The sequence below is a fragment of the Narcine bancroftii genome, chromosome 5, assembly GCF_036971445.1.
Source record: "Narcine bancroftii isolate sNarBan1 chromosome 5, sNarBan1.hap1, whole genome shotgun sequence".
Taxonomy (NCBI): Eukaryota; Metazoa; Chordata; class Chondrichthyes; order Torpediniformes; family Narcinidae; genus Narcine; species Narcine bancroftii.
The window spans coordinates 247144721-247166549 of record NC_091473.1 but is presented as its reverse complement, the minus strand read 5'-3'; the positions used below and the strand labels follow the sequence as shown (position 1 = coordinate 247166549).

General features: G+C 42.5%; 1 protein-coding gene across 4 annotated transcripts in view; it reads left to right on the top strand.

Annotated features, from left to right (window-relative positions):
• LOC138765150 (cyclin-dependent kinase 18-like) overlaps positions 1 to 21829 on the top strand; it is a 96455-nt gene that overhangs the window by 44567 nt on the left and 30059 nt on the right. For all 4 annotated transcript variants that reach the window (XR_011358503.1, XM_069941979.1, XM_069941980.1 and 1 more), the window contains exons 5-8: positions 691 to 747; positions 1656 to 1770; positions 14513 to 14607; positions 16387 to 16449. Coding sequence is in view for 3 of the 4 variants with exons in the window: in XM_069941979.1 (XP_069798080.1) it covers positions 691 to 747; positions 1656 to 1770; positions 14513 to 14607; positions 16387 to 16449 (330 nt within the window). In the remaining variant the exon portion in view is untranslated. The remainder of the gene's footprint in view (positions 1 to 690; positions 748 to 1655; positions 1771 to 14512; positions 14608 to 16386; positions 16450 to 21829) is intronic.

Genomic DNA, 21829 nt, shown 5'->3' with positions numbered 1-21829 from the left:
TTCAGCTGGGAATTTAAAACCAAGGCTTGCGTATCCTCACATAATAATACACAAAAATGTAATTTCCATTATATACTTCATCGTTTGTCTGCAAAGGCAAACACAGGGTCACCATGAGCATTGCCCAGTGCCTCTAGCAATACGAGAAAGAGAGACGACAGAGAGTCCCATTAGAGACACTAATTGCCTATGGATTCACCTCCAGCGCCTCCTGCAGCCTCTGCAGCTGCACGGACTCCAGTTCAAACCATTGGTGGCCAGAACACCAGATTCAGACCTCCAATGTGATCAGGAAGAGCCCAAGGCCCTTCAGGGTTCCTGTCTTGCCTTCAGCCCCCTCAGGAATCCCGGTTCAATACCTGGTTCCCATGAGCCAGTTTCCAGCAGCCCACAGCCTGTGTAGATCCTTTGACGGCAGGTTGCCAGGAGTCTGCAGCCCATGTACTTGATGAGAGCAGGGCAGTTCTTACTTGCTGTCCCATCAATAGGTATTCCTTAACCACCATTATTAAAATCTGCCCATTGGTTGCTTTGGGACTGTGTTGTATGCAGATTGGCTGACAGATTTCCTACGTTACACAGTGACCACTCTTCAAAAAAGCCTGATGACTTGAGATCTTTATTACTGCCCAATTCACTGAATTCCCTTTTGCCCTGAAACTGAAGGGATGTTTTCTTCTTTCTCTGCAGTCAGACATTGGATTTGGGAAGCTGGAGACGTATGTCAAACTAGACAAGCTGGGAGAGGTGAGGCTGAACTCATTTGCTGCCTAAGTTCTTTCAGACACTACCCTCTTTCCTTTTGGGTTAGCTAGAAGGAAGTTTCTATGATCAGCAAGAAATGGATTATCATTGATTAACTTCTGCCTCTACGTGAATTCACCGTAAGCAGAGAGAGATGTCGACAATAACCATTTAGCCAAAAGCATTCATTCTCCCACCTCCTGGTTATCTCAGGTATCTTTGGGAATTAACTTTCCAAGGTTATATCTGTGCAACACAGACCCTGATCCATACAAGGGTCTCTGTTTCTCTTTTCCTTTCCCTCGCTGATACTGTAGTGCGCGTCGAAAGAACCAAAGACTTGTTGATCCAAACCAAGGCTTTTATTAACTAAAAGACTGGAGCATATCAAAAGTAGGTCGACCAGTCCAGAATGACCTGGTCTGGCTAGGAGCAATCCTTTAAGACCTGTCAGTAGGTGTGGCTACACTCTCAGCCAATCACAGTCATCCTACACTACCATCTGTACATATGTACATATACACATGGGTGATAGAATCTGTACTATCACAGATACTTAACTTGATTGATAGTTTCATAAAGGCCAAGGCTTGGAGACAGCTTCTGGTTTTAGATCGGATTCAGGTGTATTATCACATCAACATTAAGATTCCTTTTCCTGTGGGCAGTGCAAAAGAAAAGGACTCAACATGCACATGTAGACAAATAAAGAAATGTAAACAACCTGATTGTCCAATACCGAAAAAAAAATTGAAGTGCAAAGGTAGGAATCCTTAAATAAGTCCCTGATTGAGTTTGTTGTTGAGGAGCCCTGATGGTGGAGGGGTCCACCATCAGCTTCTTGTTAAAATGATGCTCCGATGATTAACTATCTTCCCAGTTTCTCCAGAACTGCATAATTTTTCTTCCAGGGAACCTATGCCACTGTATTTAAGGGGAAAAGCAAGTTGACAGAAAACTTGGTGGCATTGAAGGAAATTCGCCTGGAACATGAAGAAGGAGCACCATGTACTGCAATACGTGAAGGTATCGTCCAATTCTGGACTTCAATTCCATTGTCAGCTCTGGCTGGAACCAGAAGTGAACCATGCGATAATCTCTTACCCACCCCTTGGTTCCCTGGTTCTCTCTAATTTGAGTCAGAAGATGTGCCTGGAGAGTTTGTGGGTTTGAAAAATAGCAACATAAAATTGTTGCGCATGTATCTTAAAATGTTAGTTTGCAGATGCAGCAGGCAATCAAGAAGGTAAGTGGGATCAGAAATGCTGGAGGAACTCAGCAGGTCTCTCAGTTTCCATAGAAGGTAAAAATTCAATGTCTTCAATGCAGGAGGGCTTGAATTTAAGAGCAGGGAGGCTATGGTGCAATGCACAGGGCCCCTGGTAAGTCCACACTGGAGTACGGTGACCTCCGAAGCCGCACGGCCTCCTGTCTGGTCCAGCAGTGAACCTGAGCTCGAGGCATCAAAGTCACCCTCCACGGCCCTTGGTTCCAACGCCGCCACTCTCCCTCATGCCCGATGCGAGGAGAAAGCTGAATTTTAATTTCTTTTTTCTGAAGGATCTGCTTTATTTAAGAAAGGATATATTGGTTTTGGAGACAGTGCAGAGGGCATTCACCAGGTTGATTCCGGAATGAAGGGGTTAGCTTATGAGGAGAGTTTGAGTTGCCTGGGATATGCTTAAAGGAGTTTAAAAGGATGAAAGGGGGATCTTATAGAAACAAAATTATAAAATAGATAGGTTAGAAGCATTGGCAAGTGCTTCAAGAACTAAAGGGGCATGGCCTCAAATTCTGAGAGATGATTTAAGACAGAGATAAGGAGGAACTGCTTCTCCAAGAGAATAATGTATCTGTGGAATTCTCTGCTCAGTTAAGCCATAGAGGTTGCCCATTGAATGCTTTTAAGACAGTTAACTACATTTTAGAATAATTGGGAAAATGAAGTTTATGGGGAGCAGGTTCTTACTTCCTTTCTCTCTCTCTCTCCATCTAGCCTAGACTCATGGGCACCCTTCAACCCCAGGGCATAAACATTGAGTTCACTGCATTTCACTAATCAGCTTGCCTTCCTGCCCCCACCCCTTTTAATTTGTTATTCCAGTTCCTACTTCCTTTCTCTCTCTCTATCTAGCCTAGACTCCCCCCCCCCCCCCCACTTCCTGCAGTGTTCTCCCTCCCCCACATCATATCCCGTCCTCACCACACCCCTTCCCCCTTTTGTTCAGACATCTCTCATGTTCCCCCACACCTTGATGAAGGGCTCCAGCCCGAAACGTTGGTGATGTATTTTCACCTTTGCTACATAAAGGCACTCTTTGATCTGCTGAGTTTCTCCAGCATTTGTGTGTTTTTTTTTTCACTTAACCACGGTGTCAACAGAATCCTGTGTTTTACCACCAGGTGGGTAAGTTGAGTTGAGTCCTCAGCTATGATCTTATTGAATGGTAGAGCAGGCTCAACTGAGCAGATGTTCAACTCCTGGTTCTATTTCTTAAGTTTATTTATAAAAGCTAGTGGACTACAGTCCCCAATTGGTCCTGGTTTTGGCTGATGCTCAGCAACCAATATAAACCAGCTGTCTGCAGTTGGAAATATCCTGGGATCAGCTCTCTAGTGGGTTCAAGACCCACCTCAACCTGACATGGTACAGCTTTGCCAAGGATGCCGCCTTGTAGACAAGGTACAAATTCGCAACCCATTTGCTTTCTGAAGAAAGACAGGCTGTGCCAATGTTTATCTTTCAGACATGTTCTGGTTCCACCTATCTCATTGCTATTTGTGTGAGACCAGAGGAATAGAAATAGGCCATTCGGCCCATCAAGTCTTCTCCGCCACTTAATCATGAGCTGTTCCATTTTCCAACATGCCTCCACTGCCTGGCTTTCTTTCCATAACCTTTGGTGCCCTGGATAATCAGGAATTTATCAATCTCTGTCTTAAATACGCCCAGTGACCTGGCCTCCACAACCCCCTGTGGGAACAAATTCCACAGATTTACCACCCTCTAGCTGAAGAAATTATCATGCATTTCTATTCTAAGCAGATGCCCTTTAATCCTGAAGTTGTGCCCTCTTGTCCTAGACTCTCCCACCATGGGAAACAACCTTTCTACATCTATTCTGTCTATGCCTTTCAATATGTTTTGATGAGATTCCCCCCCCCCCCCCCCAATTCTCCTAAATTCGAACAAATGCAGGCCAAGAGGTGACAAACGCTCCTCATATGATAACCTTTTCGTTCCCGGAGTCATCCTAGTGAACCTTCTTTGAACCTTCTCCAACTTCAGCACATGTTTACCTAAATGAGGAGCCCAAAATTGCTTACAGTACAAGTGAGCTATCACCAGCGCCTCAATAGCACATTCCTGCTCTTATATTGTATTCCTCTTGAAATAAATGCTGGCATTGCATTTGCCTTCTTCACCACCGACTCAACCTAGTGAACCTCCTTTGCACCCTCGCTGTTCAGGAATTGGGTGCTTTATTTCTTACCCACAACATTAGCTCGGCATTGTCAATACTCAGTTGATTTCCTGTGAGTATAAGTGGAGAAATTTAATGAGCATTCCCACCACACAAGATTTCACGTTATGGATCTAAGCTTCTCAAAAGAGTTAGTTGGCCATGATCATGAACCTGAGCTGACGTTCATCTAGCTCAAGTAATTTTAGCCTGTAGATCACCATCAATCAGCAATTTCCACAAATCATCTTTGTACCTGTTGCCCGAATGGACTTGCCTTCTTCCTATAGTTTTATTTTAGGTGGAACACAAATAGGAATTTATTTCATTTTTTTTCTCAGCCAACAGATGGCAGGGTTTCCTCTCATTTATCCATTCTGCGCTGGTTTAACATTATGTGGAAGTAGTTGGGAGAACAACGGGGAGTGGGGGGGGGGGGGGTGATGCTGAACTAATCTCTTCAGTCTTCCAAGAAAGTAGAGGCGTCAGTGTGTTCTTCTGACCATCACATCAACGTGCTTGTCCAAGGTCACGTAGTTAGAGAGGAGTGGAATAAGAGAGGTAACGTGGGCTTGGAATATGAGCTTAACTAGTGGGTTGGATAGTGAGCTGCCGTGCAAATGAAATCAGAATCAGAATTTATTGTTATGAACAAGTCACAAAATTCATTGTTTTGTGGCAGCGTCACAGTGAAAATATTTATATTACATTACGAAATTAAATAAAAATAGTGCATGAAAAGCCAAAGTAAGGCAGAGTCTTTTGTTCATTGATCATTCAGGAATCTGATGGCAGAGGGGAAGAAGCTGTCCTTGTGCGGCTGAGTGCTCGTCTTCAGATTCCTGTACCTTTTCCCCGATGGTAGCAGACTGAAGAGGGCACGGCCTGGGTGGTGGGGGTTCTTGAGGACAGAGGCTGCTTTCTTAAGACACCGCCTCTTGTAGATGTCCTTGATGGAGTGGAGACTGGTGCCCGTGATGTCGCAGGCTGAGTTTTTTTGCTGTTGTCCTGAGCGTTGACCCCTCCATACCAGTGAAGAGGAATCACAATGAGTTTGTAATAACATAGCATGCTTCAGATTGCCCCATAGATTGCATTTTACTTTCAGAAAGATTGGATTAACACGGATTCCTTCCTTGAACAGTTCTCCTATAAATTGACCAGTCATTCATTGAAATTATGTAGATTCATTCTGATTAGTTGTTGCACAGTCTGTGTTTTGTACAGGTTCAATGTGACCTCCTATCTTTTGTCTCTATGACTTTGTTTAATAAATTCCTGGGCCCAATCACTCTCAACAGGCCATTCTACTTTCAACAATTGTGAGCAGGTAAAGCCACTAAACATCCTTTAGAATTGTATCATTATAATAATATATTCTCCCTTTTCCTTTTTTAAGATTCATTTATTGTCATGTACACCAAAACAGACAAAATTTGTTTTCCTTGGTTTGCCCTGTAAAGCAGCCATTCTCAATGTATGCCATGCATGCCCTCCTCCCCACCTCCCCACCCCGCACCTACCCCCTCCCCCGGGGACCACAGCCCAACCAACAGGGGCCATGGACTGAAATTATAATTTTTAAATGTTTTTTATGTAGTTGATAATAGAGAAATACGGAAGAAACAAACTAAATTTGATGGCTTCACAGGGAAGCCATAAATTTTGAACAGAATACTAAGGGGGTCACAGCCAAAAGAAAGGTTGAAAATGGCTGCTGTACACCTAGAGGCACCACTGGTCCAGAGCCACTCTTAAGGCCAGAAAGAGAAGCAAAAGAAAATCCCCTCGGAGATGTCCAGCGACCGTGGATCCCAGCACCTTCTCCGATGCCACCGTCTCCTGCTCTCCCGCGACCTCCGAAGCCGCACGGCCTCCTGTCTAGTCCAGCAGTGAACCTGAGCTCGAGGGATCAAAGTCACCCTCCTCGGCCCTTGGTTCCAACGCCACCACTCTCCCTCATGCCCGATGCGAGGAGAAAGCTGAATTTTAATTTCTTTTTTCTGAAGTATCTACTTTATACTCTGCCACAAATTTCTTCCCCCAATGCCCGCTTAATCAGCGAAACTATAATTGTACAATTTGTCATATTCTGAACAATATGTCATTGGGTGGATTTGGAAATATCACCCTGCATGATCATGCCTGAGTCATTAATGAGCACGTAAAACCAGCAGTCACTTTAACATTGAACCGTGGGAATGTCAGTGTCTACCACCCTTCCTTATATACCTTTGAGCTATTTTGCTATCCATGCTACTGAGGACTATTTAATTCCATGGGCCTTGATTTTTATGAGTTCTTGCATAGAATCTATCAAACATTCTGACATTCTATGTGCCTTCCATAGTTTTCTAGATGTCTTCAACAAAAGGTTTTGTCAGATTAGTCTTTCAAGCTGTCTCTCTTAATTCAAACTTCTCCAAGTGCTTATCAATGTTTTCTCTAATATTTTGTCTCTGAAGGTTTCCATGCAAATGAGATTAAGATGACTTGCCTCTGGGCTCCTGATCAGTCCTTACACCTCTTCTTGAACAACTCCTCTTCCCCCACCCCTATTTCCTTCAGTACTTGCCTTCATCAGTCAGGCATTGAGTACGGGAGATGGGCTATCACATTAGGACAAATTCTGTGCAGTTCTTGTTGCTCAGGGATTAGTGGTGGGATCTTTTGTTGTTGGGAATCATTTAGCTGTGCATGCACGAGGCATGGTCAGTAAGCTTGCAGATGTCGTAAAGGTTGATGGGGTCGTTGACCGTTGCTGATGGTGCTGGACGTTTGGATGGGAGCGCGGGGCTGCCGATGGATAGAAGAGGAGTCTGTGTGGCTGCAGAGGCTGCGGGAGGTGAATCCATGGATGCTCAGTGACTCTCTTTTCCTTCTCTTTCTTTCATGCTGTGTAATGGGTGTCAGGCGACTCTTATCTGCCTTGCGGAAAGCAGAAGGAGATTTCATCTAATATTACATGCTCTGAACTATTACATGACAATAAAGGTATCTTAATCTTATTCTTAGACTATAGGGTGATTTTTGATGTGTTAATGAGAAATGACAGATGGAGTTTAAACCAAACGTGAGCTGATGGACTTTGAGAGTACTAAAGAGGCTTGGACATATACCATCATTAAGTTCATGTACAAATTTATTGTCAGAGTATATTCAGTAAAATCCTCATTATCCAACAGTCAGTCAAAAAAAAATTCAAGGAAATAAATGAATAAATCGATTTAAAAATAAATAAGAATAAATAAAGTTTTAAAGTTTAAAATTAAAGGTTCTCCAAAGCAACATACGACCTCTTGGAAGTAAACATTCAACCAGCGGAGCGCCCCGCTCGTGCCCCGCCCACACCAACTGTTTGAATAAAGTTGTGTTTGAATAACATGCGGCGTCCAGGATGAAGAGCCGGCTGATGCTGCTCACCGCTGAGGCAACTCTCCCAAAGTGTTTCCCTACCTCTGCCTGATAAGAGTCTTTACCTTTATTAACGTTAAGTATATTAGTGAGGATTTAAATGGGGGAGGGATATTTAATTATGATGGCGGCATGGTTAGCTTAGAACCTAGTGCAATGCTGTTACAGTGCCAGCGGATGGGGTTTGAATTTAAAGGAAGGCGCTCCCTGACTGGGACACTGGCATGGAGGTGAACCAGGGTGTTAACAGTGTGTTGAGGGCCTGAACAGGAATCTAGCATGGAGGTGAGTCGGGTTGCACTGTAAATCGGACCGGGACACAAGCGTGGAGGTGAGTTGGGTTGCGCTGAGGGCCTGGCCGGGACACTAGTGTGGAAGTGAACCAGGTTGTTAACACGAGAAAGGTGTGTTGAGGGCCTGACCAGGGCACTTGCATGGAGGTGAGTGGGTTGTCAGCTCGAGGGGAGGAGGGCTAATTATAACAAAGGTATGGTTAGCGTAGGAGTTAGTGCAACGCTGTTACAGCGCCAGTGACCGGGATTTTAATTTAAATTTTATAAGTTACAGGAATTAGCTGATTAAAGTGAACTTTACATAATTAAAGACTACAATACTGATTTTTTTTTTCAAGTTACTTTACATTTTGCACTGTCTTTTAAATGGTGTATTCTTAATGCAGGTGTATTAGTTGGAAGAATTCATTGGAAGAATGAGTCTCAGTTAACGGGAAAATTTGCTTATCCAACATCTGCAATCTTCATTGGTGCCAGATAATGGGGATTTTACTGTACATGAAAACACCCTGACATTCTTTTTCCTGCAGGGCAGGCAGAATTTCTACTTATCAGTAGTTCAAAAAAACTGTACTCAAGAAAAGATATGTATACAAAAGAGAGAAATATAAACAGAGAAAGAAATGTAAACAAACTGACTGTACAAATTCAGGAAAAAAATATTCAGTAATAAATAATGTGCAAAGTTAAGGGTCCTTAAATGAGTGTCTTATTGAGTCTGTTGTTTTGGAGTGTGATGGTGGAGGGGTAGCAACTGTTCATGAGTCTTGTGGCACCTATACAGTATATTTTTCCTGATGGTAGCAGTGAGAACAGAGCATGTTCTGGGTGGTGTGGATCCTTGATGATTGCTGCTGCTCTGTGATGGCAACAATCCATGTAGATTTTCTCAATAGTGGGGAGGGTTTTGCCTGTGATGTCCTGGGCTGTACCTACTACGTTTTAATAGGTCATTGGGAATACAGCATAGAGGAACAGAGGGAACTTGGTGTACGTCTAAAGATCAGTGGTTAGGAAGGCAGATGGAGTTTTGGCCTTCGTCAGCCATAGGATTGAATTATAGAACAGGGAGGTTATACTCAACATTTACAAACATTAGCCAGACCACATTTGAAATACTATGTGTAAGTTACCACAGGTGAGGAAAATGCGATGGGGGTAGAGAGGGCGCCATGCATGTTTCCTGGGTGTTTCAGTTAATGCAGAGAGATGGGGAAGCTTGGTCTCTTTTTCCCTGAGTGGAAGAAGTTAAGAGAGACTTGATTGAGGTACTATATATAACATGATGATAGGGGAAACTGCAGGGAACAGTTTCCCATTTCAGAGGCAGATAAAACCCTAATGTTGTGGTAAAGGATAAATGATTTAGAGGGAATCAGAGGGGATATTTTTACGTAGAAAGTGCTGGGTATCTGGAATACACAGCCTGACAGAGTGGTGGAAGCAAAGTGAATAGACGAGACTCGAGACATAGAAGACCAAAGGCTAAATGGTGGTAGATGGGATTCATGTGGATAGCTGCCCATTGGCCAATGTGGATGTGGTTTGCCCAATGGTGTTCCCATGCCAAATTACTCAATGACTATATTTATGAAATTAAGAAACACCTGGTATTGTAATGCTTAGTGTAGCATCCTGACTAGTTCAGGTGAGGAACATGATCGGAGTTTTTTGACCTGGTCAATTAGTAATCCCAGTTAAATCATGAATATATCTGACTCCAGTCTTCTGAGAAGTCACTCAACAAGGTTAAGGATAGTCAATAAATGCAGGCCTTGCCAGCAATGCCCCAGTTGTAAATGAAGCTGATTGAGTATCAGAGATCAATGAAGAGTGGGAATCGTATCCCCAGCACATTGGTTAATCGTTCCGTTTCCCTGTTCAGCGTGGCCCTGTTTGTGGGGAGTGCAGACCAATCCAACTCTGCCTCGCTGAATTGTCTCTACCCACAATCCTCCTTACCCCATGTCTCATACTAATTGCACTGCTCCCAACTTCGGAATCTTGTTAATGGATGGTGACGATTAAACATTTCCTCTTATGTTACACGATTACCTAAATACTAAAAGGTTGATTTATAGAAGGTATGAAACTGAGGTCAATTGACATGTCACTTGCAGTGATCAACCAATGATTTACAGGCGTTGATTTTAACGTAGTAAAATGACATTGTTCAGGAGGGTATATTAATACCAAACCAATAAGAGTTATGGAAACTTGAAGAGTGGTATTTTTATAGGGGTGGGGGAGGAAGAGGTGATGGGTAAAGGATTGGTAATGATAGAACTCGAAATGGTGCGGTGATTAAACATATACATGTTATAAAGGTCATAAAATTAAGAAGCACACCAATATCTTGAAGGGATGAAGAAAATTACAAAGAGTGGATTAAATCATAAAGGACTAGAAGCAAAGATGAAGACTTTACAATAAAGGTTTTGTTAATGGACAGCTAATACAAGGGTGGCGTAGCGGTTAGCACATCACCTTCCCAGCACCAGCAATCGGGACTGGAGTTCGAATCCCGCGCTATCTGTAAGGAGTACATTCTCCCTGTGTCTGCGTGGGTTTTCCCTGGGGGCTCTGGTTTCCCCCCTCCATTCGAAACATACCAGAGTGTAGGTTAATTGGGTGTAAATTGGGCAGCATGGACTTGTGGGCTGAAATGGCCTGTTACCATGCTATATGTCTAAATTTAAACCAGAGTTTGATCAGACAGTGTATTGGAGAATATGCTGGGTTCCAGGGGTTAAATTCTGGTATCTTTCTGTTCAAGTCAAGTCTATTGTCATCTGATTGTACAAGTACAACCCGATAAAACTGTTCACTGGTCCCCATTGCAAAACATGCAGACATAACATACCTACAGACAAACAATGCATATGCAGGACAAGTATTTTATCTATAAAAATAAATAAATAAATACTGCTTTGTATAAATGAGAGTCTCGGATGGTTAGTGTGGGCCGTTCCTCTGGTTGTTCGGCATTCTCACTGCCCGTGGAAAGAAGCTGTTCCTCAGCCTGGTGGTGCTTCCCTGATGGGAACAGCTGAAGGATGCTGTGTGCAGGGTGGAAGGGGTCCTCAATGATTTTGTGTGCCCCCTTCAAACAGTAGAAGGGGGGAGGGAGACTCCACTGATCCTCTCTGCCACTCTTATGGTCCTGTGGGTTGACTTCCAATCCAGTTCTCTGTAGTAACTGTACCATACTGTAATGCAGTCAGCTAGGATGATCTCGATAAAATTCCTATTCATTTTGCTGGTCTGACCAACGTTGGGACAGCATTAGCAATGCAATTAATGTAGGGTATAGGCTGGTGCAATATCATTTTTTACATCAGCTGTACCTTACTCCGCAAAAATTAAATAAATTGAAATCTGAATTAATTTTTCGATATGGTCAAGATATAGAGACCTTTTTGCATTCAACCTGGTCATACCCTCAGGTGTGATCCTTCAGGGAAGATTTGGGGAATCTCCTGGAACACATTTTTTTTGAATATTTTATTTATCAGTTTTCAAACTCATACAGTGATCAATGTTCCTCAATACTTACAGTCATCATTTCCGTACAAGTTTCACCATTGAGTTTGAGCCCTGTTTTCCCACCCCTCCTTCCCCCTGTTATCACGCACAATGGACCACATAACAAACCTAAGACACTAACAACAACCTAAATCAGGGATATATGGATTTGTTCCAACCTGGTGGCCCATGACCCAGCCATTATCCTAACCATGGTCTTCTTTATTCTTTTTCCCCCGGATTGGGATGGGATGGAGCTAGGCCGTGAGGCAGGATGGTACACCCTATAACTGAGCACAATGAAGTTTAGGTATGGTTTCCAAATCTTAAGGAAGGTACTGTACTTTTTCCTAAGATTATAAGTGATCTTCTCCAGGGGAACACAGATCTACATTTCTGCATTCCAGTGCACAATGCACAAGCTGGTGTCGGACTTTCAGGTAACCACTATGCACTTACTGGCCACTGCCAATGTGATGATTACAAATTAGATTTGAAATATGGACAGCCTCATTGTAAGTCCATCATATTTCCTAACAGGAACAACTCTGGATCCTGTGGGAATTCTTTGCCTAGGATTTTCCCCAGGGCTTCGCCATCCATCCAAAAGGGCCTCACCTTGGTACATGCCCAGGTTGCATGCACAAAAATTCCTGTTGCAATGCCACATCTGAAGCATTGGTCTGAGATTTCTGATTTTGATCTGTTCAATTTTTGTGGCGTCAGGTATAGCTGGTGAAGAAAGTTGTACTGCACCAGCCTATACTGCACATTAATGTTTGCCGTTATGTTGATCAGACACAGATCTGATCAATCATTATTCCTCAGTACAACTCCCACCTCTGCCTTGACTTATGAAGGCCTGGTTTAGGACCCCCCAAAGTAAGAAATACATTGCCGAAATAAACTTCCATGTGTTCCCCTTCGAATCAGGATCTCTATGTCACTTCACTCTGGTAGCATTATTATGACGCCAGGTGTCCAGGATGTTATTATCCACAATCTATGGGAGCAGTTCATTTGGAGCCAGGGATGTTTTTGGAGACAGTCCCAATTTGAGCCTTATATGTTGATTAATTTTCTTCAAATTGGAATTACTTTTTTTAATATAGGACTGCCTTTCTTTTCGGATAGCAATTTAGAATTTCACGTAAAAAAACGTCCTCTGCTACCTTCTCCCCTTCCACCTGCAGATTAATTTGTGCCCAGGATGGTACACCTTCCCTCTCGAATAGAGAGGCGATGTATCTTGACTGGGCTGTCCAATAATATTTCTTAAATCTTCTGGAACAAATTAACAGAATTCGATATCTTCAGGGGCCAGAATTTTTTTTATTGGGGAAATTAGCAGATATAAGATCTAAAATAAGGCTGTCAAAATATCAATTGAAATTTGTTAAACTCACTTTAGCGGTGATCAGGAAATGCATAGCCATGACTTGGAAATCTGGTTCCCAACTGAGTCTAATCCGCTGGAAGTCAGAGATACATAGTTGTGTTCCTATGGAGAAGATTACTTACAACCTCAGAAATTATTACAACATGTTTTTAAGAATATTTAAGATATACAGGGTGGGTTAACCTTGAATGATTTCCTCCCCCCCCCCACCACCACTCCGATCTCCAATACCACTATCTCCAGTATCTCCAGTGATGTCTATGTCAAGACCTTTTTCCCTTAAAGGAGGAAGTAAGCTCTGAGTGAATTATCTCATGTTTCATATGTATGTAATTAATGCTTTTGGAAAACAGATGACTTTGTCACATCATATGGGAGAATTACCTCTTAAATTTCTTTTTTCCTTTCCTTGGGGGAGGTAGGTCTTTCGCTTTTCATTTTTTTTCTTTTTTTTTCTGTTTCCTGCTTTTTTTTGAAGGATCAACATGGTGTGTAATTTTATATTCATAAACAATAGTGCAGAATTTGACGGTTGAAATATTTCATAATGGTGGAGGTCAGTGCCACAAGGTGGTAGTCATTGAGGACCGTTATTGTCACCCTTCCTGGGATACTGGGATGAAGCTGATCATTGTTGATCGATATACTTCCCTTTCAGCCCTCTATTTACTGTGGGAGACTGAGATTTGTGTGTGTGAATGAAAGACAAAATGAGACAGACAGTGAGCCAAAATGAAAGAAGTGAGTGCAAGATGAGATGCTGAGAGGGAAAAATAATGAGGTACATGAGAAACAGAGAGAGAGTGAGAATATTAGCATGGTTGCTTTTACCTTGGATTATATTTTATATTTTATTACAACATACCAAGAAGCTCATTGATCTGTGCCAGTTCTCACAGAATTCCCATCAACCCCATCCCCTACTTATTTCCCCGTATCTATTCTCTCACCCAAGAACACTCTGGTTTTTCTGCTGCCTGCTACTTATACATCAGCCAATTAATCTAGCAGCCAGCAGGTCCTGGGTGGTGTTGATGAGAACAAGGGCATCTAGAGGACATTCCCCCAGTCACAGGGGTAACGTGCACACTCCGCACAGATAGCACCAGTATTGGGAACTGTGAGGCAGCGGCTCTACCTCGGGGAAAAACACAACGACTGCAGGTGCTGCCATCTTGAACAAACAGTAAGAAGCTGGAGAAACCCAACAGGTCAGGCAGCACCTATGGCTGGTCAATTCTCCTCAATAGAGACTCCTGACCTGTCCTATCCATGGATATTGCCTGACCTGCTGAGTTCCTCCAGGTACTCATTATTAGCACCACCACTGTATTTATTGTGTTACTCCAGGTCAGTTTATAATAGTCGAATGGAAATGATTTCCAACGTTTATTATGGGCTACATTTGAGCATAATTATAGGGAAGAACACAAATATGTGGGAAAAGGAAAATATGTGGGTAGACCGCAGAGACATGGGCAGAAAGAGGGGAATAAATAAAATCTGCCCGAAATGGTCTTTTCGGTGGAAAAGATGGGAATTATTTCACAGCCACTTATTATAAACCAGGCACTGAAGAATGAGTGAATCTTCTGACATAATGTGTGTGTACCTGAGCTGTCATTGAAGTATAGAGATATATCCTTATTGACTGCTTCATTCTCTTTCCACAGTCTCCCTGCTAAAGAATCTGAAACATGCGAACATCGTTACTCTGCATGACATAATCCACACTGAGCGCTCCCTCACCCTGGTGTTCGAGTACTTGGTAAGTCATGAAACTGGGACAGCTCCATTAGGTTCTTTTCACCTAGAAATAAGTTTACTTTGGGCATACAGAGCATGGATTAGATCATCTGGCTGTGAGGAGGATTCTCTCTGAATATCTCTTGATTTTGGTGTGGATTGAAGGTGGAGACTGGAGAAAAGAGTGATCTCACTAAAGAATTTTAAATGGTTTCCTGGCTCGCTGGTAATACTCGAGATTTGGAAAGGTCCATTGTCTATGTATTTCTTAAATGAGAGAGCTGGCAGTCCCTCTTTGAGTCCTTGGTAGGAGCACGTCAAAGCCCACCGTAAATGGTGGAAGGACCACACAACTTCCTCATCCTACCCCGCCTGTCCACCCCATCAATCCCCCGCCACCTGCAGCAGAGCCTGCAGATCTCACCTTGCTCTGGAAAATCCCACAGAACTGTATTGAAGGCAAGTCGCCCTCAATCCAAAGGGGTTACCTCAGAAGATGACTTGAGGGGATTGTACCTCAAGTTTTGGCTGAATTTCAGTTCCAATTTTTAATCCAGTGAGGGTGAACAGGCTAGTTACGAATCTCCTGTGCCTGGCCATTAAACCTATTCAACACTCCAGGCAGCAGATTATCAGGGTAAAAATAAAATGCTGGAGAAACTCAGCAGGACTCACACCGTACTGTGTAGAATGAAGATAAAGATACATAACCAATATTCCAGGCTTGAGCACTTTATCAAGGTATGATCAATATGTAGGCAGGAGCCTAAATAAAATGGCAGAGGAAGGGACAGGAGTAGGAACATAGGTTCCTAGGCACGAGGTCATGTGGATGACAAGAGGTCATCAGGATTCCATCTGTTCTAGTTGCCAACACCTCCTCTGAAGTTATATGCGTACCTGAGTATCCTTGGAGAGAGTAAGGTTTCCACAAATATATTTGTGATCTTTGACCAATTGGCCAATGAAGGACTAGAAACAAAGTACAATTTTATAAATTTAAGTTTTGTTGTTTTTTAATAAAATTATTTTGGAGTACTCTCCAAATAAAAAGAACATAAAACCAGCCCCAGGGAAAAAATGGTTAGATGCTGAATTAATCTCCTTCTAATGCCCCTGCACGTACTGCCTAGACATGCATAGCACGGGTTAGATACAGAGTTAAGGTGTGTTACAGGGAGAGAAGTATGTTTGTTAGGCAACAATGCGGTTGTTGAATCTTCCCAAATATTGAACAGAAGAAATATAGAGCAAAGAGCAATACCGTCTGTCAAACAATCCAGTTTCCCTCAATTTATTTCAGGACCCCTAACTGTCCTTCCAAATGAAGTAACACTTCACTTGTGTACCTGTGGGAGTCATCTACAGCACACATTGGGGGAGATAAATACGAGAGGTCATAGTTTTAAGGTGAAAGGAGAAAAGTTTAGGGGGAACATTAGGGAAAAGTTCTTCACTCAGAGAGTGGTGGGAGTGTGGAATGGGCTGCCATCGGAGGTGGTGAATGCGGGCTCGATCTTGGGTTTTAAGAATAGACTGGATAGATGCATGGATGAGAGGTCTAGAGGGTTATGGAGTGGGAGAAGGTCAGTGGGAGTAGAGATATAGTGGTCAGCATAGGCTAGAAGGGCTGAATGGGCAGTTTTCCATGCTGTAGTGTTCTATGGAAATACTCTGAGATTTGTACATTGGCTGTCAGAGGTCTTTTTAATGTATTTTTTTCCCTTTATAAAAGCGAAGCTTAAGGAGTGACAATGGCAAAACTGATTATTTGATGTCCCTCTTTCCATTTGCTTTGCAGGACAGTGACCTAAAACAGTACATGGACAATTGTGGGAACATCATGAGCATGTATAATGTCAAGGTGAGATCATTTCCCAATTGGATTTTGTTTTAGGCATTGAGAATCATTCAAAATAACAGAGAGTGCTCTCCACGATTCATTGGAAGAAGCTTCTTATCATCAGACTGCACAAACTGCTGTGTGTTGAATTATATTTCCACTGTGAACTACCTTGGCGTCCGACTCTACCGCTCTTAGTCCATTCCCAAGAAATCACTGCTTATCCAGAGATTATTTAAACAATATAAGGGACTCCTTGCTACTCAGTTGTAATCTCAAATCATTAACTTAGTTCAAATCAAACTTTTCACAAATGTCTCATTGTATTTGACCCTGAGATGAGCCTCCCAACTACATATCGACACAGTCACTGATACTGCTGAGCTCCACTACTACAGCGTGGCATGATTCATCCTGATGTGCTGCCAAAACCGCGACGAAGAGACACAAGAGGTCTGAGGAGAATTGGCATGTCGCCGAACACTCTATCAAGCCTCTACAGGAGCCCTATGGAAAATATACTGAATGGTTACATCATGACCTGGTTTGGTACTTCAAGTGACTAGAAACACTAAAGGCTGGAGAAGGTAGCAAATGTAGCTGAGTCCATCGCGAGCTTTGATCTCCCATTGATTAAAGACATCGGAATGAGGTGCTGCTACAAGAAGGCAGCCAACATCATATAAGCCTCCCAACAGCCTGATCAGATTTCAGATTTATCGTCAGAGTGAATACATGACATGACATACAACCCCCGAGAATTTTTTTCCTGCGGGCGAGGTAGAGTTACCACTTATTGGTAATGCAAAAAACAACCACACACAATGTACACATGTAAACGAAAAAAGAAATGTCACTGCTACCTTTGGGAAGAAAGTACAGAAGCCTGAAGACCAGCCCCTCTAAGTTCAAGAACAGTTTTCTCCAGCCACTATCAGGATTTTGAACCTCTGCTTACTACCCTAATCATAAATTACTTTGACACCACAAAAAGACCTGTCTGCACGTTGTAACACCACATTTTTCTTACACTACTCTAACTGTGAATAATTATTATATATATTTTATGTTTATTAGCTCTTTCCACAAGGTACCTGTTTGGCTGCAGCAAGTAAAAACTTCAGACCTATGTGCATTATACTTATATTTATGAGAATAAGTTCATTTTCAATAGCATTCCATTGCATACTTGGTTGCCTCCCCATCCTCCACCATCTATTACCTGACGTTCATCCTGAACACTGTTTCTTATATGATAACTCTCCTGAGCTTATAGTCACTCATGCCCCTGAGTTAGCTGATCTACAATGGGTCCTCACTGAGCACAATCACTCCTCTAAAAACTGTCAGCCTTGCTGGCAAATTTTTCTTTATTGATTTTCTGAGATTCAATCAACTACCAAAGTTCCTAACTCCCTCATTATGAGATCCTGAAAGTCCCATCTTTGACTGAGCTTTTTAATCGTCTACTCTTACATCTGAGGAACAATGGTTCTTGGACTGCACTCATTGGAGCACACAAGGATGAGGGGGGACCTCAGAGAGGCATTTGAATGCTGACAGGCCTGGACAGAGATGATATGGCAAGGACATTTCCCATGGAAGGGGAGACTAGGAAAAAGGGCATAATTTTAGGATAAAAGGGTATCAATGGGTGTATTTAAGGCAGAGATTGACAAGCATTTGATTAGTCAGGGAATCAAAGCTGGGAAATGGGGCTGAGTGGGTGGATAGATCAGCTCATGATTAGAATGTTGGAAAAGATGATGGGCCAATGGACCTACTTCTGCACCTATATCTTGTGATTTTTTTAATTTTAAATTTTTGAAAAATTTAATTTAGTCAGGCCCAAGAGTCTGTGCCACGCAATTTGCATCCCATTAACCTACACTCCTGGTACGTTTCGAACAGTGGTAGGAAACCAGAGCCCCTGGGAAAAACCCACACAGACACAGGGAGAATGTAAAAACTCCTTACTGACAGCGTGGGATTCGAACCCCGTTTTGGTCCCAAGCGTTGGTGCTCTAAAAGTGCTAACTGCTACGCCAACCGTGACGTGACGATTTCCTTATGCAGACTGATATCAAATCTTTGATAATTTTTCAACTATTGATAATTGGATGAAATCTTGATTGCAAGTGAAATATCATTTTCCCGAGGTCCAATAGTTTCAATATCAATAAATAGAAACATTCACAGAAAATTAAAACACTTTACAATGCCTAACCACTCTGTGTTTGGAACAGAATCCTTTATTTTCCAGAGATTTCAGGATATTCCTCGAGGATTGGTAACTGTGACAAAATCTAGTGTTCATTTTTTGTGCAGATCATTGTTTTGACTGAACAAACTGGGTGCATGGTTACAGCAGCAATGACCGGCGTTCGAATCAGGCACTGTCTGTACGGAGTCAGTACGTTCTTCCCGTATCTGAGTAGGTTTCATCTGGGTGCTTCGGTTTCCTCCCACTGTTCAAAAAAAATGTTGGTCAACATGGACTCATGGGCCAATAGGGCCTGTTGCTGTGCTGTATGTCCAAATTTTTTTTAAAATTAAGAACGATGGAATCATAGAACATTACAGCACAGAAACATGATGGAACATAGAACACTACAGCAATGAAAACGTTACAGGCCCTTCAGCCCTTCTAGTCTGTGCCAAATTATCCTTCAGTCTAGTCCCACTCACCTGCACCCATTCCATATCCTTCCATACCCTCCCATCCATGTACCTGTCTAAATTTTTCTTTAATGCTAAAGTTGAACCCACTTCAGCTGGCAACTCATTCCATACTCCCACTACTTCTCCGTGGATTGTCATCTTGTCTTGGTGGAGAAGCTTGTGTGGTCCTGAGATTCCAAGAGCGATGTCATCTGGGGTTACTCTCCTAGTGGGGCCAACTACAGGGTGAGGTCTCTGATGAAGAACAATCCAACCAAGACATCAATGGTGGAACAGGCGGATGAAGTTACTCCGAACTCAACAGCTGTGAAAGCGGATGAAGGCTGCAACAAATTAGCTCCAATTGTCATGGTTTTCATGCCATTGGAACCAGTTGTTTGATTTGTGAAGTATCGTGTCCTTCTTGGAGGTCAACATTAAATACATGTTAAACTAATACACGCACAGGCATCTTCGCTCGGTGGGCCACTTTTCATGATTGGACTCATAAGTCACTTGAGAGACCCTGAGGGATAGCCAACTCCCACTACTCTCTTTGTGAAGATATTCCCCTTAAACCTCTCCCCTTTCACCCCTTAACCCATGCCCATTGGTTTGCATCTCACCTAAATTCAGTAGGAAAAAAAAGCCTACTCTCTTTATGCCCATAATTTTGTATACCTCTATCAAATTTCCCCTCATTCTTCTAAACTCCGGGGAATAAAATCCTAACCTGTTTAACCTTTCTCTCTAACTCAGATCCTCAAGACCTGGCAAAATCTTAGTAAATCTTTCAATTTTATTGATAACTTTTCTCTAGTTAGGTAACCACACAATACTCCAAATTTGGCATCACCAATGTCATGCAAAACTTTTCCAGAACATCCCAACTTTGATACCCGATACTTTGATTTATGAAGGCCAATGTGCCAATTTTGGCACATTTTCCATTTGCTTTGGGGAAAAAAAAGGATCTTATTTCACAACTGGTTGCTGTATTTTACAAGTGGTGGTCCTAATTAAAATTAGTATTAAATGAATTTTGATTCTCAGTGAAGTAAAAACCCCCAATTGGGGCCTTATTCAAATACTGGCGACAAGATTATGTGTCACCAAGAATGCTGAAAGATGTTATTTTAATGTGATCTAGGATTGCTCCACTCTCCTCATCCAATTACGGCTACTAATTTATCTCAAATAATTAAATGAGGAAATAATTGTTGAAAACAATTATGTGGTCTGAAGGTAGGAAAAGTGGAAAAGATACATTGTAATTAACTTGTAGATTTGTACAATCTCGCTGTAAGCATATTGTTGAGATTTAATGCATGTTCTTCTGTTTCCACATCACTCTGTGTAGTGATTGACTTACATGGACACTAAATCAAATCATACCTCAATAAAAAAATTTGCAGCTTTATTTTCAAGTCATTCTATGGCCACACACAACAATATCTCTGCAGCCTCCACAATCTCTAAAATATCTCTGCTCTCCTCCAGTTCTGGTACATCTTGACTTTCAACACTCCATATTTTACCAGAGTTCTCTCCTTGAACCTCAGAATCAGAATTTACTGTCTTGAACATGTCACAAAATTCATTGTTTAGAGGTAGCATCACTGTGCAACTATTTTTTTTTTATAAACCACATTACAGAATAACTAAAAATAGTGCAAGGAAAAGAAAAAGATGAAGTGAGCCAGTGTCTATGGTTCATTGTTCATTCAGAAATCTGACGACAGCGAGGGAGAAGCCGTTCTTGTGCCGCTGAGTGCTCCTGTACCTTTTCCCTGATGGTAACAGAGTGAAGAGGGCACGGCCTAGGTGGTGGGGGTCCTTAAGGATGGAGGCTGCTTCCTTAAGACACCACCTCTTGCAGATATCCTTGATGGAGTGAAGCCTGTGATGTTGCAGGCCGAGTTAACAACCCGCTGGAGTTTTTTCTTGCCCTGAGCATTGGCACCTCCATACCAGACAGTGATGCAACCAGCCAGAATGCTCTCCACGGTACACCTGTAGAAGTTTTCAAGACTCTTTAGTGACATACCAAATCTCTTCAAACTCCTAACAAAGAATAGCCACTTGCGAGCCTTCTTCATGGTTGTATCAACATGAAAGCTCCAGGACAGATCCTCAGAGATGTTGACAGCCAAGAACTTGAAGTTCTTAACTCTCTCCACTGATGTCCTCTCGATGAGGACTGGCTTGTTCTGCTGAATCCCTCCTGTAGTCCACAATCAGCTCCTTGGTTTTGCTAATGTTAAATGCAAGGTTGTTGTTTTGGCATCACTCAACTGGCTGATCTTTCTCCCTCCTGTACGTCTCCTCATTGCCATCTGTGACTTTTTAATACTCGGCCGGGTACTCCATTCAGGCCAGATGATTTCTTTGAATTCACTGTCCTGAGGGCAGCACGCACTTCATCCTCAGATATGGACAGGATAGGATCATCAGGGGAATGAGGATGTGGAGGGGGTAGTTTTTTCGCTGTTACTGTCGTCAAATCGGGCGTAGAAAACATTGACTTCCTGTGGGAGCAAAGCTTTTCCAACTGCTACTTCACCAGATATGTCTCTTTCCCGGCAATGTTACCCATTCTCCCTTGGATCGTGAGGCATCTTAGTCGACACCAGTAAAATCAGGAAACCATCCTCTGACATGAATGGTTGGACTTTGCTTCCACTCACTATGATAGAAGTACGAGATTCCGGGTTGGTGCAAGAGGAGGGGGGGGGAGGCC